Below are 19,445 nucleotides of genomic sequence, written 5' to 3' on the forward strand. Positions count from 1 at the left end.
AAGGCATGGCTACATCCATCCGTTCACCAAACGTCACAACGATTTCTTGGAAAACCAGACGCTTAAGCAGAAGGGACTTCCCCTTGTTTGAATATTGATTTCTCCAAGAAACTCATTATTATGCATGAACAACTATTCCTTAGGGGTTCATCCATGACGTTCATATGCCCGACTTTATGTCAAACTATGGCATTCCTAAACACCTTCAAGGTATGAATATACCTTCACTTGCTATAGCAATATACAGTGGTTCGGAGCAGTTCGAAGACCTACTTGCCAGACGCAGCTCGCTACTGCAAGTGCCGAAGGAAGCCAACTCTCCAGCTGACGTATTGATCAGGAAGCTGCCCTCCTCTGCTGAGAATCCAGCTCCAGTGTTTCCGGCTCCCCTTGAGGGTGTTATCATGGAAGCCACCATTAAACAGGAAGAATCTTTTAGCATCTTAAAAAATCTTACTCCTCTAGAAAAATTTACAGCCAAATTAGGATGCACTCAGGATCTGTGTGATAACTTGAAAGACAGCATTGCCAATATTCATACAATAATATGTGAGCCAAAGATGGAATCTAACTCTTTTTCACTAACTTCCTTTACTGAGATTGATGAAGACTAGATGGGTGAATTAACATCTAAAGTGAAACGTGGATCATAGAGAGACCCTCTCCCCTCCTGCCATCTCATCAGGATTATGCGCAGTGATAAATAATACTTTGAGAAGCTAACTTAATAAGCCATTAAGTCAAGGCATTGTGCCACATGCTTTCAAACATGAGGACGTAATCCCTTTAATGTAAAAGCTAGGCAAGGACCCAGCAGTTCTTTAAAAACGATATATCATTTCGCCTGAACTAATTCACAGCAAAAACGTAACAGGCCATCAAGAAAACACTGCATTTCTCAGACCTGCCCATGCTGGCTTTCGATTATTGCACAGCACATATACTATTATATTGTCCGTTTAGGATGATCTGAGGTGTGATGATGATCACGGACAGGAATCAGATATGGTGCTGTTGGATCTGTAAGCAGCATTTGACACGGTTGATCATGAGATCATGACTGGACATGTGAAAGAAGCAGGGGTTTAGGGCAGCTCTCTGAGGTGGAACAAGTACTTTCTTGCAGAGGATGCAGGAAGTTCAACTTGGGAAAATCTCAGCAACAGCAATTACATTAGAGTGTGGGGTCTCTCAAGGCTCATTTCTATGTCCTCATTATTTAAATTGTTTACCAAACCTTTGATAGAGAAACTTGTCTCTAGAGGCTGTAGACTATATAATTAGGCATATGATTCACAGCTGCTGCTCTGCCTCAATGACACTCCTGTATGATATGCTGTTGTTGGTGTTGTTGATAACTTTTATTTCGGTCAAACGACCATAAAAAGTGCATATAAAATACATCAGCACAAACAATAAGACAATAAATAGTCATAAAATGTTAAAAAGAGAATTAAACTGAAAGTTATGACAATACATGACGTTAAAAACTGTATATACAACAATCAAGATAAAAAGGTGTATCTCCTGCGCCACATATTAAATAGATAACGAGAGACCGCAAACACAATGGGAGGATGTGTATCATATGTCAATATCCTACAAGCCTGCGTAAAGTGCAGAAGTTCCAGGTTCTTACAGATCGGTGTTAGCCAACGTTTTCTAATCGCAGAATAGGCAGGGCAGAAAAACAGCACATTGGTTACATCCTCAATTTTGTAGCTACATGCTGGGCAAACTTCATTCTTAGGATTTAGCCATTTAGATGTAAAAGACCTAACTGGAAGAGTGCCTTGCCTTAACTGTAGGTACAACTTTTGAGCAACTGAGGGTTCGATTAAGTCCATGAATTCCTCAACTGTAGGTTCTGGTTTAACTAGGAGGAACTCGGATGTCAGCTTACCCAGTGATGCAGAGCTCATTAATAATTGGTAGTTTGATATACGTATCTGAGAAAGAAGTTCCTTCTTAGATATCCCAAGGCAAAAAATCTCAGGAGTTTCCCACAGTTCAGGAAAACCTAAATGGGTACTAACAGCACTAATATGCTGAAGCCAAGGGATATTTATATTTTTAAGAAGGGGGAAGATCTCAGAAAATTCCGCTCTATACGCATCCAATTCAGGAACTGACCATAACCTCTTCCAGAACATAATTGGTCTAGCACTAATGATCTCCTCTATTGGCAACATGCTAAGATCAAATCTAAGGGGGATCAATGGCGTGCTAGGTGGTGGCCCAACTAGATTTCTAACGAAAGACTGCTCCACCTTTTTAAATTTCATAATCTGCTTGTGCCCCCAAAGTTCAGCCCCATAGGTTGCTGCCGACCTAACCTGACGGCAATATATCTCTAGGGCTGGGGACACCGGCCGAAAAGTAGACGCCCTGTAAACCTAACTTATGCCCCCGCTAGCTGGGATAGCTTAAGTGTGGATTTAGCAATCTGTGTATTCCAACCAAAATTCTCTGTTAACGTGACACCCAAATAAACAAATGTTTTAACCCTTTCAAGGGGAGTACCATGTAAGACAGGGTTTGGGCGTACGCGTTTAGGGGGATTAAAAATCATAAATTTTGTTTTGCCAAGGTTGATTTCCAACCCCCGAAGGTCGCAAAACTCCACAAAGCCATCAAGTATTCTCTGAATGCCCGATGATGTTCTAGACAACAACAGAGTGTCGTCTGCGAACATCAGAGCGGGCACTCTACCTGTAGCTAGTTTAGGGGCATCGTTATTTTCTACACCATTCAGATGTTCCACAAGGCCATTTATGTAGAGACTAAATAACGTTGGCGCCAGAACGCACCCTTGGCGAACTCCTTTTTGATATGCTAAATTTCAGAACATGATAAGATATATTGCAGTTTGGATGAGTGTCAGCCAACTAAAACTGAATGTGGATCAGATGGAGATAGTTACACTTATAAAAAAAACAACTGCTTTTGGAACCATCTATACTGTCCGAGTGAACTCAGCCCTGTGCCCACTCAAACAAACTCAGCAAAGAGCTTAGGTATGTGTTGATTTGTGGTAAACGTACACTGCAACCACAAGTAGGATCAATAGTGCCTAAGTGCACCTTTCTACTCAAAATGTTGAGGAAAATTGCACCACTTATATCTTTCAAGGAACGAAAACTGATAAAGATGGCAAGCATCACTTCAAGACTCGTCTGTACCAATTGTGCCTCTGCAGGCTCGCCGAACACCATCCAGCATAAGCGTCAGATAATTCAAAATGAGGCGGGAAGAATAATAGTTCAGCTTCCTAGAAAAACCCACGCTATTGTCCTGTTAAAAAACACTTAGAAACGTGTACAGTTTAAAGTTTTCTAAAACGCGTTGAAAAGAATGAATGGGCTACACACAAATTTGGGGTCGAAAAAGTAGAGAGGTATATTCCCACACGCAGTTTAAGATTCAAACATTATAATCGATTTACACTACCATAGTTTCGCAAGTACAGATCAGCTTTACGTAGCTTTGCACTATTGGCCCCTGGAATCTGGAATTCTTTGCCGTATAATATTCGCCATGAAACTGACTTTAGTTTAGTTCTTACTATCTTAAAAACATGGCTTTTTAAGCAAGCCTTGTGAACTGAGCACTCGCTGATCTAATCACATCAGTAGTTATGTGTTATTAAAAGTGCCAAGAAACTGCTGCTGAACGTGCGCTGTGCAAGTTTCATTAACATAACATATCATGTATTATATCTTTGTTCCATATCACCACTTCCCCATTTGGTATTAGAGCCCTATACATGTGACATTAATTGCTTATACATTATAAGCTTACAACAACAACATTCATTGAATACGTCTTGGTAATCTCTGATGTTGGGTTGTTATATACTGTGAATTCTTATTATGAAATATCAGTTCACCTACTTTCAGGCCCGCCCTAAAGTGAGCATAACTGACTGTGCAACTGGTGCTTGGCACAGTGTGAGACCCAGCCTCTTGGCTCAGTGAACTAATTTCACAGCAGGGCACAGCTAAAGACCCGACCCTTTGCTTAAACTCTGCACAAACATAGCTTACAAAGCACAGCATTTGGAAGTACCCATTGCATGTATTTTATCACGTTCTGTGACAAACCCCAATATTCATATCATCTGCAGTCCATGGCAGATCTAATGTGGGCCAGGCCGCATTGCCACTGATAAAAATTACTTTTGTATTCCTATCATTTTCTGCAAGTACATCAGCAGAATGTCCATAGTGATATCAATAATAATGGAAATGGAGATATGATATTTGATGTTGGAATGGGTCAAAGAATACCCTGATACGTGCAGGCTTGACAGCGGCAATACCAATAAAGGCAATGGGGCAGATTTATGTTAACTGGCGCATCCCCAGGGATGCGCCAGTTAATGTGCGCCACAGTGCGCCACAGCTCCGCCACCCATGGTGCAAGGCAGGGAAGATGCGTGATGCATCTCTCGGCGTACGGGCGGCGCATTGCTGGAGTCATGTCGCAAGTGCGACATGACTCCTGCAATGCACAGGGGCCACCCCTACAATGCATGGTGCTTCACCCTTACGCCTGCTTCAAGCAGGCGTAAGGAATTGACGTAGAAAGTGACTGAGTGAAATCTCATACGCCCCCCCCTGCGCAGGAACGCCTCCTTATGGCGCAGTGCTTTCCAACGTGACGCATCTCCTAGATGCGTCACGTTGTAAATAGGGCGCATTGTTTGCGCCGCTGTTGCGTCACATTAAGTGACGCAATTGCGGCGCAAAGAGGCGCAAGGGCCTAATAAATCTGCCCCAATATGTTTTGTTATTGGATTTGTAGAGCGCAAGTTTACACTTAGGTGTCTTGGCGCCAACTACTCTAGAACATAAAAGATTTTCCCTTAATTTCTATAAAGCCATGTTTTAAGCTCCTTTCTAAAGGAAAGCAGGGGAGGCAAAACCCTAATGTATGTGGGTGGGGAGACTGTTCCAGAGTTTAGTTGTCCTGGTGACAAAGCTTCTTCCACTCCAGTTCAGCTTCTTGAAATCTGGGACTCATAAGTTTTTTACCTCCCAGGGAGCGCAGTGATCTACTGGGTGTATACCATTGGAAGATATGCCTCAAAAACTCCGGATCGGAGATGTGCAGTGCCTTATGAGCAGAACAATGGGCTTTTAATTTTATGCTACTTCTCACTGGTAGCCAGTGTTTTTTCAGGATGCCAAGATAGACTGATTGGAATTTGGGTATTCCTAATATTATTCTGGCTGCAGCGTTTTGCCCCACCTTAAGTCAGTTCAAATGTTTTTCTTGTAGATTCATGCAGAGACAATTACAATAGTCTAATTTGGGAAGTACTAAGGCAGTGCTGATTATTTCTTTGGAATTGGCAGGAATTTAGGGAACTTTTTTTTAATCACCCAAAGAGAGTGAAAGGATGAAGAAACTACAGCCATAGTTACGTTTATTATCAATTTGAGCACCCGAGTACTTGGCTTTGGCCACAGGAGGGCCTAGCTCAACCAGCCACCATGTAGGGGACCAGGCATGTGAGAGGTTGCCAAAGGTTAACAACTCTGTTTTTCCTGGATTGAGCTTCAGGCAATAACTATTCATTCGTGAGATGATTGACTGCATGAAGTTTTGAAAGCGGGTAGAAACTATGGGACATTGCTGAAAGCTGAGACTACCAATTGAATGTTGTCAGCGTAGGAGAAAAGTGAAAAGTCAAAACTATTAATTAGGATGTCCAGGTCCGAAACATAAATGTTTAAAAGATATGTACTCAGTGAGTATCCCTGAGGGACCCTGACACCGGCAATGACTAGATCAATGTATGTCATAATCCATGCACAAATGATGATACTGTTGCTAGTGAAAACAATGTTGATGTACCTTATGACTTAAGCAAACTTAACTGTGCCAACATCAGTAAGAACAATGTCAATGTATGCTATGACAACTGTATGCATAATGTTAAGGATGTCAATAGAAATTATATCAGTGACTGCCATATATTGCTGTTAGATTCACCCAATGTAACTTCCCCATTGTTAGAAATGGGGGTCTCTAGTTGGCAGTGGCTGGCCACTGTCCAAGTAGGGACCCTTCTTCCTAAGTCAGAGTAAAGGGGCTACACCCTTTGATAACCCCTGCTCAACCCTGTGGTAACGTAGCACGAGCAGCTAGGCTTATCTCAGAGGCAGTGTGTGAAGCATTTATGATCAGACACAGTAACAAAGTGAAGAACACTACAAAGGGACACCACACAAGTACTTATAAAAAATAAGTATCTTTATATATAGACTTAACACAAGACTAATAACGATAAAAAGCCACAATACTGAAAAATAGGGTTACTCTTGAAATGCTGTAAAAATAGTTCAAAGTGTGCAAATAGGAGTTCAGTTCAAAGCAGTGGTCTCTGCGACCCTTTTACTTACAAAGTACCTGGATTTTGTAGCATAACAAACAAAATGTCGCAAACGAGCTGTAGCGATGATTTTCCTCACGCGAGGCTGGCGATGCGTTGAATCCATGCCGCAAGGGAGGATGATGCGCCGGTCTGCGGATGCGTGCAGGACAAAGCGACAGACTTCTCCGCGCTAGGCCAGCGATGTCTTGAATCCTTGCCACAAGGGAGGATGATGCTCTGGTCCGGTTGCGTGTGCGACCTTGTTGCGATGAAAGAAAATGGCGCCCGTGCTGTGATGCGATGATCTCGATGCGATGGTCCGGGGTTAGCGGGTACTCGACAGCCCGCAAACGTGTGATGCGATGACCTTTGGAGGTTAGCGAGCACTTTGTGGCCCGCAAGCATGCAATGCGTTGATCTTTGGTTTGTAAGCACTCGCCGGCAGCAGCACGTGGATTTTTCTTACGCTCTTCAGCTGCGGCAGCTCCCAAACTGGCGTTGGCGACAATTTCAGCAATCTCTTCTCTGTAGTAGAACTAGAGGCCCTGGAACTCACAGGGGCCTCACCTGCAGATAGAAATCCTCGCTCGGAGGAATCAGGAGGCTGGAGGGGGAGTCAGATGTGCCTGTGACTCCAGCAGGAGGCTAGCTCTCTTCAAGCCCTTGGGTGATTGCTTTAGCAAAATAAAAAGTTCTTTCAAAGTCCTTTTCCCCCTTCTTCCAAGTCCAGGGGGAACTACTGCAGGCCAGTCCAAGAAACAGCACACAAGCACAAGGACAGTCCTCTCCTGCAGATTCCTTTAGTGAAACTGACAGAGGTTCTTCTTGACATCCAGGAGCAATACAAACAATCAGGGGTTTGGGCACAGATATTTATACCCCAAAAGTCTTTGTTCTCAAAAGTCTCTAGTCACTGAACCCAGCCAGAACCAGTTCTGCTCAGGCCTGGAACACTTTGTTTACCTGGCTGCATCCTTCCTTTCAGAAAGAGGGGGTCTGCCATCAGACGCACAGTAGGAGGTGTAGCCAGCATTCATCTTGCCAGGCACAGCCCTTTTCAGGTCAAGGAGCTACTCCTCCCCAGTACTCAGTGCAGATCTCTCTATTCAACCCAGGTCTGACTCAACCTGACTTTCCCGTCTAAACCCAGACATTCACTACACATAACAGCAGAGCACACTGGAAGGCTTAGGCAAGACAATTCCTACTTTCTAAAAGTGGTATTTTCAAACACAGAATATTAAAACCAACTTTGCTAAAAGATGTATTTTATTATTCTGAGCTCAGGCATACTAACCTTGAATTTCCACCATGTTCCCTGAGTCAGTTAGGACTATAAGATATAATTGTCAGACTGCCCATTCTAGCCTATGGAGAACAGGTAGCCTGGCAGCAGTGAAAAACAAAATGAAGTGTACTTCACTACCATGACATGCTACACATATTAGGCCATTTCCTACTTTACACACACAATGCACCTACAATAGGGGTGACTGACATGATGCCAATGGAAGGTTTAGGGGCTGGGAAGTGTGGGAACTTCACAGCCAAGATGGCAGCTCTGGACTGTACACAGACACTGCAGTGGCAGGTCTGAGATACACTTTACAAGCTGCTTCTGTGGGTGGCGCAAACCATCGCTGCAGGCTCACCAGCAGCATTTGGCTTACCAGCCCTGGGCACACACAGGCCACACTTCTAGGGACCAACAGGTAACTCAAATAAGCCAATCAGGGATATACCATTTCACAGACATATTTACCAAGGGAGCATTCGCGCTGTGGCACTGCATGTCAGTGGCACAGCGCCCAGAGCATCTAATACCAGTAAAAACAGAGGAGACAACAGCGAAAAATGGAAGGGAGACCCACACTCATCAACCCAGAGTCAGAGATACTTGGTTTGACAAGTCCGATGACCCACACCCATGCCTATTGAAAACCAGGTCACAAGTCTCTTAGCCTAAATACAAATGCGCACCCAGGTAAAACCCTGATCGATCCCACAGATAGACAGTTTCACCACAAACAGGTCTGAGGAAATTGGCCCTAATAAAGCACGTTTGGTCAAGGGTTTGCATTCCCCACAAGACCACAAAGCTAGATACCACTTGTAGATAGAAATACTCAACCAATCAGGACACAACATGCACACTACATGTAGATTCCACTTGCTCCTCATGCCAGTCATCTAGTCACATACACACTGGCCCTCTCCCTGAGGTATAGAGCTATCCGTATCATTATCAGAAGCCCATATTTGTTGATTTTTGACTGAGGTGCTTTTTTTAGAATGTAGAAAATTGCTTTATTGTACTTCATGAACTGTATTTAGGAGCAACCAAAACTTTATACATCAAGAGACTTTGAGCAGACACACTTGTCGAGGCTTTCACAGCTGCAGAGTTTAATTGAACCAACTTGTTCCAGTTTTGCCAAACGCCTCTTGTCTTTTTATTTAAAGTAAACTCAAATCCGAGCAACAGTGATGCCATGATATCATTAGTGATATCATCAATGAAATCAGATGAAAGATCATTAGTAGGTCATCAGGCTGTGAGTTATGTTTTACTCCTAAATATAACTGAACATTTCATTAGTATTTATTTTTGTTCTCAACAATAACATTACTTTAACTCTTTTTTCAGGGAATTTCAAACTCTTTTATAAATGTATAATAATGTCACAAGAGCAAACATAGCATAACTTACCCTTAGGAATATTTTTCAAGAAATATTCATCATTGTATCTTTATATAATACCCCTAAATTCCTATGATCTTATATTCCAATATTTGTAATCCATTGTGTGGCCAACCCACATTCCCCACTCTATTTTGCCCTGCATTCAATCTGCCATCTGTCCAAAACCTGGTGCACAGCATGTGTAGCCTTGAGCAGCAGGGGTTTTTCATTGTCTTGGGCTGAAGCTAGGTCATCTACAAAAACAACTGTGTGGCCAAACCCTGCTGTGCACATACGTCTGCTTTTTGCAGATGAGTTTAGAAACAGTGTCTGGGCTACAGCCAGGCCCTATTCCAAGTCATCATGCAGTTAAATCCCCAGTGATCAGCTGTGCTGAGAGGAGTTTAAATGCATGGCCTTTATGATTACCATCTTGGATAGGTTTATTTAATCCTACAATTTCTGCTGGTGTTCAGAAGGGACAGGGGTGGAGAAGGAAGGACATGAGCACAAGGAGGGGTGAAAGAGGCTAAGGGACGACGAGGAAGATGAGTTAGAATGGAGAAAAGAGGAGAAACAAATGGAAATGGGAGAGGGATGAGAAACTAGGAGTGAGACAAAGAAAAGGGTGTGATTGGAGATGAGAGATGTAGTGAATCAAAAAAGAACAACGGAGATGAGAGAAGAAGGGAGAGGGAGGAAAGAAACAGGAGGGAAAGGGGTGCATTGGTAGAAAAGAGACAAAAGGCGAAGGGATACACAGGGTAAGAGAGGAGAGAGGATAAGGGCGAGATTTGATCGAGGGTGCGGTAGTGGAAGGTTGAGAATAGAGTAAAGATAGGCGAGATTATAGGATATCCCTGATGGGGAGAACTAGGCTTGCTTGTTCATAGCCATTCTGGGTGCTGGCCCGTAGGTTGGTGGGTATTTTTTGGAGCTACTCCCCTGACATGAACGTAGCTCATTTCTTTATCAGGCTTACTGAACTATCTCAACTCAGTCCAGAGTTGTAGGTCACCTATGGTCATTTTAATCACTTGTTGAGCCAACGGCTTTCAGCGGGAAACAAGTGTCACTGCTTTGAGTGTCATCCACTATGTGATGTGAGGGTAAGAATACTACACAATTCCCAGTCATGGATTATTTGCGCTGGGCCTTTTCTGTTGCTCTTTTAAGCCTTTTGGCCTTAAACCTCGAGTCAGCTAGGTGCACCATTTGTTTGGTTAATATTCATTTCATTTGTTCATGTTGTTACCTTGAAGATTTTTTTGATAATTTCTCTGATGTGAGAAAGTACTGATCAAAAAAATCTTGCATTCCTGAATACTCAAATAACCTCTGCAGCCATATGCATGGCAGTGTGTACTCACCCAGCTTGTTGCAAGCAGTTGTCCAGTGTCAATTTTTAGTTTTGCTCATATACTGTCATGTTTTGTCTACGAAAGCTGGAAAAGGGAGGTTCTGAATTATTGGGAAATAATGACAAATGTTTTTAAATGATTACAAATCAACTTCAGATGGAGCTAGAGCAACATAAAAATATAGGCAGACATATTACATGAATATCCTTGTGTTGTCCAACATTAAAATTCACCTGGCAAACCTTTGCAAAACCGTGGTCTTATTTCGCTGTGGCTGCAGTAGTTTTTCCTGCAAAGAGAAAATAGTGCCGGAAAGTATGCACACAAAAATTGAATATTAAAGGGTGTTTTTTCAGAAAAAAGAACTAATGTCGTTTTTTTATTGCTATTTTTTTAATTCAAGACCCTGAAAATGGTTTGAAAAGATACTCTGCAGTTTTGACAAAGCCAACTTAACACATTTCATACACTGTTAGTCATTAGGTAATATGGGTTACTTTAAATTAAATAAAGTAGATGTTATTTACATAACTGGAAACGTTAACAGGACTGCTTGGCATGGAAACTAATTGTAAAAGTGATGTATTTTCATTTTACAAGGATCTTTCATTCACAGTCGCTTTTTTCCTACCATAGGATCATATGTTGCAGAATTCGACGGAAGAAGCTACCTCCTGTACAGATTCAATCAGAAACAGATCAGCACCGTCCGGGATATATTCTCTCTCAAGTTCAAGAGCATGGAGAACAGTGGTGTGTTGTTTTCGGGAGAAGGACAGCGCGGAGACTACATTATGCTGCAGCTTCAGAAAGGCAGCCTGTCACTGGATATTAACCTGGGTATGTTGGTTGTCTTGACTTAAAATGTGTTATGCTTGGGTATAAGGGTAGGTATTAAGTTCTTGATAGGGTAGATGTGCATCAATAGGTGCAAAATAAGCGGCACATTTACAAGTCCCTATCGCCACCTCAACGTCACTCTCAGTGACGTTGTGATGGCGATAGGGGCCTCGCCTTATTTACAAGGCAGTGTTAAGCCACTTAACGTGGCTTAACGCTGCCTTGTAAATAAGGCCCCCTTTCACGCTGTATTTAGTGTGAAAGGGGAGGGCAATGGGTGACACTGCCCCCTATTTACAAGGGCAGCGTAAATAGGAAGTAGCACCAACATTACAACCAGGAAAAACCCGGGCTCAAACAGGTGAAACGAGGAGAAATGCTTTATTTCTCCTCGTTTTTGTTGTTTCCATGTGTGTTGCTTAGAAACAGCAAAAGGCCATTGATTGTTTATGTGATGGAAGGTGACCTTTCCCGCATATAAACAATATTTAAAAAAATATTACATTTTGTAACTTGTATGTGTGCAGCATTAAGCTGCATATACAGAAGTGACAAAACTCCATTTAAAGATTGTTTATGTGCAGGAAGGGGGACCTTCCTGCACATAAACAATCTTCCTCTCAACACAGGCACCCTTGCACTATGGAGCAAGTGTGCCTGCGTTGGAGCTAGGCAGCTAAAGTTAGCACCAGCGCAGGGAGAAAGGCAGGCCTTCACCATATTTTTGTGAATATGGTGCAACCCTGCGTTTTTTATGTGGAGGAGCGTGTCTTTAGCCTTTCATGCTTTTTGACACGCTTCGCCAACTTTATTGTAAATATGCCCGATGTCTTAATGTTGGGAACAGAAATGTATTGTCTCCCAAGAAACAACAAAGGTTCTGTTGAGATGGGGCTCAGTGACGTCAAGAGGTAAGCAGAGCTGGAGGATGATGTTTTTAGGAGGTAGTGATGCAAAGTAAGGTACACTGATTTCATAGGCAGCCTATTTTCCTACTGTCAGTTGTGCATGGAGGTGACTGTGGGAAGCAGTGAGCAACTGTGATAGGGTGACGGCTGGCCTGCACAACCCCTGATTTCTGTGCTTTTTCTGTCCATCTATTGACACAAAAAATGCATATGTACTGAGGTCCTTCATGATAAATGGAAATGTTGGAAGTCACTGCGAGCGATCTGCCTGTTGATGTCTTGCACCTTGCATCCCTGCAGACATCCTGGGATACATCACGGCCAGAAACCTGACCCATATCGGGAGAATCCAGGTTTGCTGCAGGACAACAGTCAGTGTTAATTACAAATGTGTCACGTGTCATGGGTCTCAATATACGCCTGCCCCCTCTTAATTGATTTCGACCTTTAACGTGCATCATACTTGGATGCACAGAATTATGGCCAAATAATATAACCCACACTCTGTGCTTTCCGACAGCTCTATTCTTTCCTAAACTGAAAAATATAAATGCTCTTTGTAATTAATGCATAGAGTAATCTGAACTGTTATACATGTCACTATATATAGAGCTACAGTCAGTGTGTTCGAAAACAAGGTTGTAATCTAAATGATTCCCAGTGCACATTTTCCAGCAGTTACTATATAATGAGTGATGGAAAGGTCACACAATCCTTCGTGAATGTCAAGCCCTTTCTACTAAATGTAGTAAAGTCCTAGATGCTTAGGCCCCGCCCACTGACAAAGGCTTCTCTGTGCTTTCACTCTTGCAGGTGGCTCTAACATGCCCTTCAGCAGCAGCCATACTTCGGTTAATCTTGGAAGTCTGCTGGATGACCAGCACTGGCACTCAGTGCTGATTGAACGATTCAACAAGCAGGTGAACTTCACTGTGGACAGACATACGCAGCAGTTTCGAACCAAAGGGGATGCAAATCATTTGGACATTGCTTATGAGGTGTGTACAAATGAATCATGTGTTAGTAGTGTAAATGAGTTTTATACCAGCCTAGTAGTGATATGTGCTACCAATTTCACCACTGAGTTTTTTGATAATTATTAGCTAAGTCGGCGAATCTAGTCTGTGGATATCAATTATGGCTAGCCAAGTCTGGCAGCTACTAGCCTTAGCTTTCTTATTGCTGTAAACAATGACACAGGGGCATATTATCAAGAAAGGCGATAAAATAGGAAACTGCCGCTAAAGCGGCGATAATGGCCTTGTGAATTCCCATAGCAGCCCAGGTTCTGGTGTTAACCTGGGCTGCTATGGGAATTCACAGGACATATTATCAAGGACATTATCGCCGCTTTAGCAGCAGTTTCCTGCCGCTAAAGTGGCGATAATTTTGTTGCCTTTCTTGATAATATGCCCCATGGTTCTTGCAATTCTCATTCTTAGGTTCAATGAAGGCAGCAGTAAAAATAGTAAAAACAGCAGTAAAAAGAGAAGAAACAGATCTATTCGAATTTTGTCTAAATTCTGTAGATTTGGTATCGTCCCTTGCATCAGTCAGCATATGACCCAAAACAGGAAATGCCCAGGAATACACTGCAGACATTTTAAGAATTTTACTTTGAACTCACATCAATTCCTGCAATGTGGATTGCAGTAGTATTTGGGTATTTGGGACAAGAGTACACCTTTACACCGGGAAAGCCTGTGGCATATTTACGAGATTCTTGATGTAGCGCTGCACAGCAAGTCACCTACCTGGCTGTGTCACGCTGCGCCATAGGGAACGTGCAGGAATGTGCGGTATTTAAGCAATAGGCTGCATTCCTGTCTTTTCCACCTGTGCTGGTGATGTTTGGGCAAACTAGCCCCAATGCGATCACCCTTGCACCCATGAAGGGTTGGTGCGTGTGTTGTAAGTAGGATTGTTTTGTACGGGAAGGCGGACCTTCCTGCACAAAAACAATCCATAGATGCATTTTCCTTGTTCTTGGTTGGTCCAAGGGAGGTTACACATGACATGAGAAGGGTTGCAGAGGGAGACCCGACATTGAATTAACTGTCACACCTGGTTCCCAACAGTCCTACTGTAGTGTCCAGAAATAGAAGCGGCACTGGGCATTTCTGCAAAACTGTGAAATGAATTGTGCTACGTGTGCACGCTGTGAACCTGTGTTCACGAGTACTGGGTGTGTTTAAAGCAAAATGAGTGCATGTTTTTTTCTATTTTTTTCATCTGGAGACTGACGATACGAGCTTCTGTGCCCTGCTTATTCCCCATTATCAACTCTCCTTGTTGTCCGAGTGTGCAGTAGCAACCCTCAACCTGCATCGCTAAAGTCTGCTTGGATCAGCAGCTGAGAACTGGTGTCTTAGAGTCCGAGCAGAAGTTATTTCGTAACCCATAGCATTAGAAAGAACAAAATACTCTTTTGACTGGCCGTTGTGTTTTCTGGGTAGGCCGTAAATTAATTAATGTTCCCCCCCACATCATGCATTCCTTTCAGACTGCTGACTGGTTTATGACTCGTCTATCTTGGAGTGCCTCTGACTGTAAGGGAAAGAGCAGGCCTCCTACAATGTGCACTTGTTTTAGGATTTTATATACATTTATTGTTAATGGCCAATGATTTAATGATTAGCCCCAGATTTCCTTTGTGCAATATGTTGTATTATTTTGATTAGCTGGCACAGATAGCTGGCAATGTAATTTTTCTGGCAATTCAGCATACTTTCAGTTGTTGCCGATTACCTATTCAATTAAATAGAGTCAAATTATTAGTTTGTACATGTTAGAACATAACTATATGAATAATGCAGGCTATTTCTCTGTGTCAATGCAGTGAGAGATCGGTTCATTAATACTGCAAATGTTATGGCTTAAAATTCTCATCTAGGCATGGTGGCTGCATCCCAGGGAAAGAGTAATTTGTGATACACTAATTGTGGTTCTCCGGAGAACCATTGTTTAAAAATAACTGAGCACAAGTGAGGTTTGTTGCTCTTTTCTTCTGGGTAACATTTTAAATGAAGATAGTATGCCAGCATAGCTTATAGGAGCATTAATAGCATTACATAATGTATATGCAAATAATGGCTTTGTTGAATTAGGAGATCGTATCCATATATCCTAACACTGAGCATAGATAATGTTGATGTGACATCAGAAGATTGATTCTGGTTGGAATAAGTTGTCTTGGTCATAAGATTAATATCAAGAGTGTCATGAGATTTACACATTGACGTTCTATCACATTTTACCAAATTTTCAAATATGTATTTGATAATAATAGCTTGTATTTTACATAATGTTTAATACTGCAGGTTATTCTACATTTAGTGCTAAAAAAAATCGCCGGCATTTGAGTTTGTGATTTGATATAGTCATGACTGGATCCAAGTGATGAATTAATGTACTGTAAAATGCTTCTGTCTTATAAATGAAAAAAACATTGAAGACAATAATATTAATAACTATGGAAGGACTATAGACACATAATGTTGTCCTTTGTGTGGTCACCAAGGTTTTTATAAATTATAAATGAACTATTTACTACAACATTATACAAACATTGTTGGAGTGTGTAAGCTTAAAGAAATTAGCAGTTCATTTGCCCACCAAGTCTCATGTTTGACAGTGCTTGATCATCCAAGAACTCTGCCAGTCACTTACGTCAGTGAGAGGCACGTTTGAACTGGTGAGGAATTCCATTGAGCAGTTTCTAATCTAAGGCAACAGAAATCCAGTTCCCCGAAGGTTTAAATCTCTCCTTTATCTTGTATATTCTCACTTTCCTCAAAGAACGGCCCTCCTACAATGTGAAGCAAAGGATGTGGCAGTCAGGAATGGTGTTGCTGCTCTGTAGAAATCAAGAAAAGGCTGCTTGGAGCCTGCAAAGACCTTCATTTGAGAATTCATTTGACACTTTCTGGTGACAACTATTGTATTCTTTAATCGTTTTTGAGAGGAAACGTGAGTGTGATATTGATTGAGTTGTGCAGTGATTTCTCATAATGAAAAATGCATATTTTCACCCCTTTTAGTAAAGAAAATTGCATGGGGGAATTGCCCCAGACACCCAACGTTGTCCTCCACAGCCCCACTACTTTCAAACTTTACCAGCCGCCACTGCTAAGCTCATTAAACCAGTAAGTTACAGACTCCATGTATGAGACAACCAGCACAAGGGAAGCTTTGCTTTGCCAGATCATGTTTTTCAAAATGTATTTGCATTCAATATTCAGCGCATTAAGCATTAATGAAAAAGAGAATATGCAACATTTTGAAACACTGACAGATGCAACTATGTGCAAAATATTTTGTTTGCTACCCACATTTTTCATACTTTTTGTTTTAATAAATCTCCTTCTTCGTTTTTTCAGTATTATTTTTGAGTCTTCTTTAGGAATCACCTTTATCTTCTTATATATGTTTGATAGTGCTTCTCCTTTGACTGTGGGTGATGTAAGAAATAAGGTTAAAGGTTTAGGGGGAGTGGAAGCCTCACTAATAGATATTGGGTTACTAGTTGACTGGCGAGTGAGCCCTGGTCAAGCAGAAACCACAATCCTAATCGTGGTAAGGCAAAAGCAAACCCCAAATTAACCTGTGCTCATGCCCTGGTAGCTTAACACAGAGCATTCAGGCTTAAATTAGAGACAATGTGTAAAGCATTTGTGGAATGGAACAGTAAAAACACCACACACGATTATAATAATAGAGTAAAATATAATAAATAAAGCAAGACCAAAACAACAAAAATCCAATCAGTAGAACCAAAGTTATGATTTTTTAAAGAATAAACTGTGATATAGTGCCTACCATAGCTTCATGTTCACATTGGAAGATGTTAAAGTCAAAAGTTCAGGCTGACTGTGTTGGAGCGTGAGTAGGATGCAGACCCAGATTAGTCCAGCTGAATGTTTACCTTCTCAAGGTTTGTGCCAAGAGTCCCGTTTGTGTTGGAGAGAATTGCAAAGACCACGGAGAGCATCACAGGCGGCAGGCGGCGTGATGCAAAGAGCAGGCCAAGCGGCATAGATGGTGTTAGAATTGGGGGTCTCTAGTTGCCAATGGCATACACCTTTGTCCAAATAGGGACCCTTGCTTCTAGTCAGTGTAAGGGGCTACACTTCTAAAATAACCCCTGCTCACCCCCTTGGTAGCTAGGCATGAGCAGACAGGCTTATCTCAGAGGCAGTGTGTAAAGCATTTGTGAACACATACGGTAATACAGTGAAAACACTACAAATGGACACCACACCAGTTTAGAAAAATAAGTAATCTTTACTAGACTTAACACAAGACCAAACAACAAGAATCTACAATACTGTAAACAAAACAAGTCTTTAAAATGGTAGAAATAGCTTAGTTCACTTTAGATTGTAAATGCAACACTTTACTCTCAAAGTACCTGGGATGCGTAATGCAAAACAAACAAAAGGGATGCTGGGAAAGTGATGCACTGTTCCTTACACTTAGGGGAGGGGTCAGTTCCTTACTGCTGCACAGGGAAGTTGAGGCTCGCTTCCTTACTGTGTGGGGAGTTGACGCGCCGGTTTCTTACTGAGATCTAATGTGATGACGCTATGCGTGACGCGACAAAAAGGGAGTCTTAGTTACGGTTCGACAATGTAGATGCGATGTGTGCATGCCCGACGAATGTGCGACGACTCGGTGAACTTCTGAGCCGCGACACAGGCCCTGCAGCACACTTCTCCAGTAATGCGCAGACGACCTCTGTGGCCGCGGCACGCTTCTCCAGTGATACGACGCGTTTCAGTAATCTGATGGAGACAGCGGCAGAGGCAGCACGCTTACTCTGCAATGCGACAACAGCTGCTGCGGCGGCGACGCACTTCCTCTTTGTTGAGTCATGCTTCCAGATCCCAGAGACACGCAGTCTCTTAGAAGGCCCGGCACAACAGCAGACAGTTCAATTCCCAGCAAGGGAATTCAAGGGGGAGCTGGTGGTGAAGTCTTGTATCCCTGAGTCTTCAGGCAGGAAGCAAGCACAGTTCAAGCCCTTGGAGATTCTTCTTCAAGATGATGAAAGCACACTCTGTTGTTGTTCTCCTTTCTTTGGCAATGAAGCAACCACTGCAGGCCAACCCCCAAACAGCAGACAGCACAGGGGTAGTCTCCTCCTTCATCTTCCTATTGTTTCTCCTCAGCAAAGGTTTGTCTTGATTCCCAGAAGTGATCTAATGTTCTGGGGTCTGGGTCCCCCCTTTTATACACACAAATCCTTTGTCTCTGAAGGCAGAGATTGTCTGTACCTAGTCCAAACCAGTTCTGGGTGCATTCTGCCGGTGCCCAACTTTAGGGCCGGACTGGGAACTGAAAGCAGCCCTGGGAAATTTTGCCAGACCAGCCCCCGTTGCGCGTAGCGAGCGAGCGCAGCGAGCGAACCTGACCGCTAAGAAGGAGGTTTGGGGGGGGTTGTCCCCTAAGAAAATTTTGGAAAACGACAGTCCAAAATTGGGAATTTTACAGCACATTTTCATTACATATTCATCATATATTCAAATTGTATCAACTTTCAAAGCACAGTAAATAGTAGATGATGACCTTAAAGGTTTCAGATTGCTATGTGTGACATTTTCATAATTTCAGTGTAATTATGAGTGACATTTCAACAACTATGAGTGACACTTTCTTGCGAGCGAAATCAAGCAATTAAGACATGGGAAAAATATAAATATCAGAAATTACACCCATTTCAGCAACAAGAATCTCTAAGAAGATCTTAAAACTGCTGCAAAGCATGGGAAAAGGAAGAGCGTTAACTCAATCATAGACATTTATAGAGCGCACTAATCACCCGGAGGGTCTCAAGGCGCTTGGGGGGGGGGGGGGGTGCTGCTACTGCTCGAACAGCCAGGTCTTGAGCTTCTTCCTGAAGGAGAGGTGGTCTTGGGTCAGGCGCAGGTCGGGAGGGAGGGAGTTCCAGGTCTTGGCGGCCAAGTAGGAGAAGGACCTTCCTCCTGTTGTCGTTCTTCGGATGCGGGGGACGGCGGCGAGGGCGTGACTGGTTGATCGGAGATGGCGTTTGGGAGCGTAGAAGTTGATGCGGTTGTTGAGGTAGCTCGGGCCTTGATCGTGTAGGGCTTTGTGTGCGTGGGTGAGGAGACGGAAGGTGATTCTCTTGTTGATGGGGAGCCAGTGCAGGTCTCTCAGATGTCCGGAGATGTGGCTGTGTCGTGGGATGTCGAGGATGAGTCTGGCTGAGGTGTTCTGGATCCGCTGGAGTCTCTTCTGGAGCTTGGCGGTGG

General features: G+C 42.8%; 1 protein-coding gene across 1 annotated transcript in view; it reads left to right on the forward strand.

Moving 5' to 3' along the window:
- Nucleotides 1-19,445, forward strand: part of LOC144824267 (contactin-associated protein-like 5) — a 1,441,011-nt gene that overhangs the window by 459,184 nt on the left and 962,382 nt on the right. The window contains exons 6-7 of the mRNA XM_078683402.1: nucleotides 11,063-11,266; nucleotides 12,988-13,172. Of these exons, the coding sequence (XP_078539528.1) occupies nucleotides 11,063-11,266; nucleotides 12,988-13,172 (389 nt within the window). The remainder of the gene's footprint in view (nucleotides 1-11,062; nucleotides 11,267-12,987; nucleotides 13,173-19,445) is intronic.

Source organism: Lissotriton helveticus, chromosome 3_1 (genome assembly GCF_964261635.1).
Source record: "Lissotriton helveticus chromosome 3_1, aLisHel1.1, whole genome shotgun sequence".
NCBI lineage: Eukaryota > Metazoa > Chordata > Amphibia > Caudata > Salamandridae > Lissotriton > Lissotriton helveticus.